The sequence below is a fragment of the Kryptolebias marmoratus genome, linkage group LG1 (assembly GCF_001649575.2).
Source record: "Kryptolebias marmoratus isolate JLee-2015 linkage group LG1, ASM164957v2, whole genome shotgun sequence".
Classification (NCBI taxonomy): domain Eukaryota; kingdom Metazoa; phylum Chordata; class Actinopteri; order Cyprinodontiformes; family Rivulidae; genus Kryptolebias; species Kryptolebias marmoratus.
Window position 1 is genome coordinate 32729827 of NC_051430.1, and position 8732 is coordinate 32738558.

At 38.1% G+C, this 8732-nt stretch overlaps 1 protein-coding gene across 2 annotated transcripts in view; it reads right to left on the reverse strand.

Moving 5' to 3' along the window:
- The window catches only part of chrm4a (cholinergic receptor, muscarinic 4a), a 75357-nt gene that overhangs the window by 41691 nt on the left and 24934 nt on the right, over window positions 1-8732 (reverse strand). For both annotated transcript variants that reach the window (XM_017426262.3, XM_017426261.3), the window contains exons 3-4: window positions 1629-1783; window positions 1043-1244 (exon numbers count right to left, since the gene is read on the reverse strand). In XM_017426262.3, the coding sequence (XP_017281751.1) occupies window positions 1043-1244; window positions 1629-1783 (357 nt within the window). The remainder of the gene's footprint in view (window positions 1-1042; window positions 1245-1628; window positions 1784-8732) is intronic.

An 8732-nucleotide genomic window follows, 5' to 3' on the forward strand; every position in this document is an offset into this window, starting at 1 on the left:
GCTCGTTCCCCAGACCTGAATCTGATTGAGCACATCTGGGACATCATGTCTCGCTCCATCCACCAACGTCACGTTGCACCACAGACTGTCCAGGAGTTGGTGGATGCTTTAGTCCAGGTCTGGGAGGAGATCCCTCAGGAGACCATCCATCACCTCATCAGGAGCATGCCCAGGTGTTGTAGGGAGGTCATACAGGCAGGTGGAGGCCACACACAATACTGAGCCTCATTCTGACGCGTTTTAAGGACGTTACAGCAAAGTTGGATCAGTCTGTAGTTTGTTTTTCCATTTTAATTTTGAGTTTGACTCCAAATCCAGACCTCCATTGGTTAATAAATTTGATTTCCATTGATGATTTTTGTTGTCAGCACATTCAGCTTTTTACAGAACAAAGTATTCAATGAGAATACATTCATTCAGATCTAAGATGTGTCTTGTTTGATTTTATCTTATCAGTGTGATTAGTAATTATGTCAGGGAGCGTGGTGCAGTGTTATTCAAAGCTGTTTGACTGGGAAACAAATCCTCTGAAATAATTATAGCTGACACTCTTAATGAAGGGAATGAAGTATTGGACAAGTATTGGTTTTTGGTGGTTTGTTTTAAGGTTGTCTTGGTGATGAAAAAGAACATAATGTCAATTTATAGCAGGTTTTCTTTATTTCAAATTGGATACTTCTGTTGTTGGAATCCAAACTGCAGCATTTTATTATACATCTACTAACCCACCCTATAAATATCACCACCAGCCGCCACTGCATGACATCATCATCTGGGATTTCCCAAATTATTAAAAGGCATAGTAATCTTGGTGTATGTAAACTTGAGACTATCTCTGTCATTATTCAGGCATTAGGGCAAATAAAACTAATTTTAGAAATCCTAACGGCTCTAAGACAGGAAAGGCCTGATTTTATGTCAGACAGAGAGAAGAGTCTTTTTAGCTAATGTATGTAAACATCTGGTTTTAACTGTATATTTCAAAAACATATCAAAATTATTAACTATTTCAGTCCCAAAGACAGATAGATGAAGTCAGTACCTGTGTAAGTCTTGGACTGGGATGTACTGTGGGTTCTGGATGACCAGGTTTTGGTTCCTCCACCCGTCCGTTCTTTACAGACTCCAGTGCAGTGGTAGTTGAATCCAGACTGAGTTTGGGGGTAGAACGTGGACTTGCCTGAGGGCTCGTCTCGTTGTTATTGTTCTGCTTTATCAGGTGACTCTTTATTAGACCAGGAGTTCTGAGAAAAAAAAACAACAGTACAAATGTATTTATATGATCAGACTTTTGAAAATTGTCTCACAGTCATTCACAGAACATCATTTATCAGTAATGCCTTGTTTCGGATTTATTCTACTGCCTCAGATTGCTCTTTACATTTTGTGTAAGTTTTAAACTAGGTTTTGGATGTTGAAGACAAAATCTTTGGTCATATATCACACTGAGTTAGCACAGTGTGACATCTAGAAGTCCTTTATGAGTTTTAACTTCTCACTGTTTGAATCAGATTTTAGAGATTGTAAAAGTTTGATATTTTGCCACATTTTAAGAAACCAGTTTTGGTGCAGACTTTTGCAGACAAGATGTTTGGATATAATTTTAGATATAATTTTTGAATTCTTACTTTATTCCCTTCTTGTCTTTCTTCTCAGGTTTGTGTTTGGAGACCCTACTCCTGGAAGCTAAAGAGATGTTGATATATAAGACTGTCATGATGATGACAGGAAGATAGAAGGCAGCTATGGCCGTTCCAAACGTCACAGCAGGGTTGGACAGGAACTAAAGAAAGAAAAGAAGAAATAACAGTGAGCGTAGGTATTTTTGGTCTTTAAATGTGGTCTCTAAAGCTGGTGAAATGTAACCACAGTGAAGCAGGATGAAGAGAGAACCAGTTTAATAACTCAGTAACAGACAAGAACACAACCAAAACTACAAAAATTTGAATACACAAATACAGACCCATTCTAAAAGAGTAAATGACAAAAAAGGCAAACTACAATAATCAACAATACATCCTGAGTTTGAAATAAAGCTTATACTGACTGAACATAAAATGGGAAGAGGGTTAAAATGAGAAGGTGGAAACCTATGGGGCGCCGTTTGTAAACGAGCTTGTGCTCAAAATTCATGCCTAAATTTTGTCACATTTAGCTTCAAACACTGTTTAAAAATGTAGTGTTGATTTTCTGATGTCACTTTTTACAACATTTAGCTAGTTACATGTAAATGTTACAGCTAAATGCTAAATATAAATCTAAATCCTAAATGTTAAATTTAAATATTATATGTTAAATATAAATGTTATATGTTAAATCTAAATATTATATCTTAAATCTAAATGTTATATGTTAAATCTAAATCCTAAATGTTATATCTAAATATAAATGTTGGAACTAAATGTTTAGCTAATATGCAAATTTTTAATGCCTGAAACAGGAAGTACCAAAATAAAAGCTTGACACTAGGCTGAGGTTTGCTGAAATACTTTAGTAAACTAAACATTTTACAGTCCAGTAAATTATTGTTTAAACATCATGAGAGAATTCTAAAATTGTAAATCTAGACTTGTTTTCTTTTTAAATAGATCTACCTAAGAACTTTGTGCTAGTGAAGAAAAAAAATTGTTATATATTGTATATAACATATTGTATTTTGGAGTATGTGCACTAAAAATGTGTTCAGCCTAATCACCCCCACACAATTATCAGATAATTAAATACCGCAAAATATATATTACAAAAATTTATTTTGGAACATACAGAAGTAAGATAAGAGTCAAGTCCTTAAAAACATATTTGGCATGTAATTTGATTTTTTTTAAAGAAAAATGTTCCATTGGTTTACACCTAAATTTATACTGAATCCTATGTCTAGGTAATAATATATGTCAATGATGTGACTCTGAAGTAATTACTGCTATACGTCCCCATACACCACAGAGCTACTGTGTGGTTTAATCACAAATAAAACTGACCAATCAGAAGACAGATGGCTGAATTAGCTGGAATTGTATCTTGACTAAAAGTTGAAGAATATTACATGCATGGTAATAAAGTTTTCAAACATATATTTTTAAACCATTGTATTACAATGCATGTAAAAATTTTAATGCATTAGGAATATTACATTAATATTTCCATGTAATATTCTTAACAAATATATCTTAAAAATCGATAAACTAACTTAAAAATTGATATAGTCCCTTTAGAATAATTTGGCCCACAGACATAAAGATCTTTTTTCCCCCAGAAATTAAATGTGGACATCTGTGAAGATGAAATAAGTTAAAATTTACTCCATTTGTATGACAAAATCCCACTTCTTGTGCTCAAATATGATTGGCTCAAAGCCTGCTGATATGTTTGAGGTGTAAAGGCATTAAACAAATTCACACTCATATGTTCAAACTCACACACAAAGGAGGACCCCTCTTTGGACATGTCCAAACCATCTCAGCCATGTCTTTCTAACTTTGTCTCTCCGAACTGCTCAACCTGAGCTGTCCCTCTGATTTACTCATTTCTAATCCGGTCCATTTTAGTCCCTCCAAATAAAAAATCTTAACATCTTCCTCTCTTTCTCCACGACATGAAACCATATGACTGCTCACAATCCGTTAAGTACCAAATATGTACATAAGAGGCTGTCATGTATTGCTACCCAAATTAATAAAAAATAGCTTGTGTTCTCAGTTAAAACTGACTAGTAGGAATTTATTAGTGAAGAAAGGATTTAGGCCCAAAATTACAGCTATAACTTTAGCCATTTGACACAAATATTGTCTAAACTCTGTTTAAAAGAAAAAAGACCAAGCCAAGACATATCCCATCACTGGATTGTTCCTCATCAGTTGTGACTTGGTCTGGATCATATTCTGTGTTGTCATCAACTTTTGACTCTTTATCCTCTATTTCATATTTCACGTCAGGTTCCTGACCTCAATCCTTCACAGATCTGAGATCTGATGATGATCAGCCTCATTAACAGTATAGTGTTGGTCATTGTGCTGCCACAGAATGAGTTGTGAGCAAGGCCTCAGAAAACCTTTGTATACCAGAGCTGTGAGAATGGTTCTACATACGATTGAAACAATGTTGTGATTGTTTGTGTGAATGCCAACAGGTGTGGTTCCTGTTGGGGAAAGATGCTGTGGGGAACAGATTCCTGCAGGTGTTGCCATGGAAGCTAGATAGGGGAGTGAGGTGTGTGTGTGTGTGTGTGTGTGTGTGTGTGTGTGTCCACTCAAAAACAAAAGCACCTGAGTGTGTGAGACAATTATGACCATGTCTCACACATTCATTTCTAATGATCGCTCATTTTTGACACCAGCAGAGTGACAAAGATGAATAAAACACCAAAAATTAAATGAAAATTTTTATAAAAAATAATTTTGACTGTTCAGATAACTTGTGTGATAAAGTTGGGAAATTTTATGTAAATCTCAACAAAGAAAGTTGCTTTTTTGAAACAGAAAACTTCTAAAATAGATTTGATCAGAACAAATTAGGTGGGTTGACCTGGCTTCAGCACATCTTTTCCAAATCTTCATTGTATGGCTATCAACTTTATACCTCTGTAGTTACTACAGCTCAATACACGCCATTTCTTGAAAATCAGTACCAGTAAACTTCTTCCATACTTCTCAGACATCCACTCACTCTTTAGGATTGAGTTCAACAATCTAGTTAAGATGTCCATGGCTCTATCTCCTGTACATCTCCATAACTCCACCGCTCTGTCATTTGGTTCAACCATCTTCCCACTCTTCAACCTCTCCAAGCTGCCCTCAGTTCCTCCGGACCAATCCTCTGCATTTTTGATGTACTATAATACTGCCATGTTCAAGAAAATGTTCAGACGAGCTCTGTGTGAAAGTAAATAGCCATCTGATTACTGGGAAAGCACAGTGGATGTAGTAAAAAAAAATTATACTTGATGTAGTCCTTCACTGTTGTTGTCTTTCCCAGTTTCTGGTTAGCTCTTCAACTTTCTTCAATTATCTCAACACACTCTGTTCAAGTGTGAGCACATTTCCATCTCAATCCTTTATACTCTTCCTGATACACATCTTCCTAGCTCGATCTTTCTATCGAGTCAATAGATACAAGTTTTTTGCTACTTCTGTCTTTCTATATTTTTAAACTCTCTCCTTTATCTTGCTACTGCTTTCATGGCTTTACGCCTTCATCCTGTGTTCTAATCTAGGTGCGAAAATCATCTCCAGACGTCAGGTTATATGAAATAATTTTGCTTCAATATCAGTCATATTGTTTCAGGTGGGAAGAAACCAGTAGAAACCCAGAGTTTCTTGGAGAAAATCTGCCATCAAGCAGGTTTAATTCAGTTTGTTAAGCCCCCAACACACTTTTTTGGAATCAGCAGGAATCAAGCAGAACCAGCCGAAATGAAGTGAAGAACAGTGAAGAAGTGCACAGGAAGTGAAGTTGCCCATGTAGAATGCAGATCGTTTTAAAGTTCAGGAGCCATTACTGAAAATGCCCAATTTCCTCTGAGCTTCAGCCTAATTTTCAAAACAACCATAAGCAACAGATAAGATTTGGGTTGAACTGACTTGATCAATACCTTTTTTTCTTAACAACTGTGCCACATCCTGAAAAACGCTCGTCATCATGTTCTGATTTCTTTCAGATGAGTTTTGGTTTTTGTTGTCCATGGTGTAAATAAACCAACAGTTCAATTCAAAAATATGCAAGAACATGAAAGTGCAGCTACCAGTTGCAATGAGAAGAACTTACCTCTTGATGTCTACCAGACTATCCAAACAATTTTCGAACCATAGTAGATTTCATGAGTACCACTCAGGATAAATGGTCTTAAAAATAAAATCCAATGTGGAACCTTATTTTGATGACATTTTCTGTGGAGTTACACCATGGACTTATGGATAGGCACAACTAGAAGAGAAAGGGTTTGGTGATTCTTTGCTACTCAGATGTCAAGCTGGAGAATAGACAAGGTTTTGACAAAGGGGTCACCTGTGACCTTGACATTTGGCCCCGTGATCTTGAACTCAATAGGGATCATCCTCAAATCCATGAGGTATTCAGCAGTGCAGTTTAGGATTTAGCATTTCTTTGTCATCAAAGATAAATTGTCGACAGATGAATGGCACTTTACCATAATATAGCCCGTCTTAGGTTGCAGCAAAAGGGTCTTTCTCCACCTGCGCCATTATTTCGTCTCTTTATTTCTGTGTCCAGGTCACACAGTCATGTGACCTAAAACATAAGCTTATTTTGCAAAAATATAAAACCATATAAATTACTAGAACCACTCAGAGAGCGTAAACCTCTGTAAATGTCAAGGCGTGGTGAGAGCGTGGCGAACCCAATATGCAACTAATCTTTAAAAATGAAAACTGATTTATTAAAATAATAAAACTAGAAACCAAAAGGGCTGACGTGGCAGCAAAACAACTACAACAGAAATCCAAGTTGAAGATGAGGCGAGGCGAGGCGAGACAAGGCAAAGCAACAATACAAGCGACATCAACAATGAACCGGCGGGGAGGCGGAGAAGAAGACCAGGTTATAAAGCAGAGGGAAATCAGGAGAAGTGGGCACAGGTGAGTGATTACAATTACAAACAGGTGGAGATGGGTGGGACAGGAAACCAGAAACTACTGAGCAGAGGACAGGTGGATAGTGTCAAAACAGAACCAAGGTATAAAGAAGACAAAATAATACAAAGACAAGGACAATAAAGCAAATACAAGAAGAACCTGAATCAAAACAGAACCAAAACCCAGACATGTGACAGTAAAAGCCACAGCATCATTAAAAAATGTTGCAATCCGGATCATAATCTGAATCACCACTAATCCATTGTTTTTTGTGAAAACCCCAACATTTCCTGAAAATTTCATCCAAATCTGTTCATTAGTTTTTGCTTGATCTTTGCTAACAGACAGACAAACAAACCAACGGACACAACTGAAAACAGAACTTCCTTGGCAGAGGTAACAAAAGGGTCACACGTAGAAGCAGAGATAAGTTTTTAATAAAGGGGTTACCTGTAACCTTGACCCTTGATAAATATGAACTTTGAAATCAACAGTGATCACCCTTGATCCAGGAGGTGCATCTGCAGAGTTAAAGCCCGGGCTGATCTGTGACCTCGACCTTTGTCTAGAACCCTAACCACCAAAATTTAGTCACATGTTCATTGTACTATGTTTGACCTTTCCTGAAAATTTCATGAAAATCTGTTCATAACTTTTTGAGAAATCTTGTACACAGACAGACACACAGACAGATGCTACCGAAAACATAATCTCCTTGGCAGAGGTAATAAGAACAGTTTGCTAAACGTCTAACATGCATCTGTGCAGAATAATAAAGTCCAAATGAAAAAATTAATATCACAGCCACAGGAAGAATGAGGCCCTCACTCACTCACTCCGGTGTTGCTATGGAAACCTGTAATCAAAAACTCAGACTAGCATCAGCAACAGCATCCCATAAAGATTTTTAATGTGTTCACTCTGCAGGGCAAATAATGAAGAGTGATTGTTAATATGGGTGTAGTTTTCCTTATTCTAAAAATAGTTTAACTTCAAACAATTCCACTCCTTTGATGCATTGTGGTGTCTCTCAACACAAATTATGAGCGATTGAAATGATCAACCAAGGTCTATTATTTTTACAAGTTGAGGATCCCTTCAAATATTACAGAAATATTACTGTTGAAATTGACAAAAAGATAAAGTGTTTTGGTTTGAGTGAAAAGTATGATGCAGTCATGGGGAAATGAACCCCAAACCACCTGCTTGGGAAAAGGAACAGTCTCCACTACACTAACAGGGAGGTTGTGTAACTTGCTCCTTATTTAGCTAATTATTCATGCCAGCTCCACCCCCAGCCTTCAGTTCACCTCTAAGGTGTCAGTGTTTCTTCTCCTGGTTTCTGCTATTTCACGATTTGCTTGAATTGCTCAAATGATCGTCCTTTTATTGTTTGTGACTTGTGTACCTTTTTTATGATGTGTGCTGTGCATGTTTTTCCAACTTGCAAATTAGATTTTGATCTCAGTGGGGTTTTTACAGCTGGTTAAATAAAGGAAATGAAAATGAATGGGCCAAACCACTGTCAAAGTGATTGGGGGGCATTGTGGCTGGCACAGCAGTACAGTGGTTAGAGATCCCGCTTCCCAGCAAGAAGGTTGCAGGATTGTCTCCTGGCCTAGGGTCTTCCTGTGTACGCATGTGTTGTGGTTTCCTCCCAAAGACCAAAAACATGAATGGTTAGGTTAATTGGTAGCTCTAAATTGTCCCTAAGTGAGAGCGTGACTGGTTGTTTGTCTCTATGCGGCCCTTTGATGGACTTGCGATCAGTCCAGGGTGTCCCCCGACTGGAGATAGGCACCAGCTCCCCGCGACCCAGAAAGGAGAAGCTGGTCGAAGAAAATGGATGGATAGATGTATCATTTTGCCAATATGGATATGCTTTCTGTTTTTTAACCATTCATCCATCCATTCTCTTCCTCTTATCCGGGGTCGGGTCGCGGGGGCAGCAGCCTAAGCAGGGAGACCCAGACTTCCCTCTCCCCAGCCACTTGGGCCAGCTCCTCCGGGGAATCCCAAGGCGTTCCCAGGCCAGCCGAGAGACATAGTCCCTCCAGCGTGTCCTGGGTCTTCCTCTGGGCCTCCTCCCGGTGGGACGTCACCAGGGAGGTGTCCAGGAGGCATCCTCACCAGATGCCCGAGCCA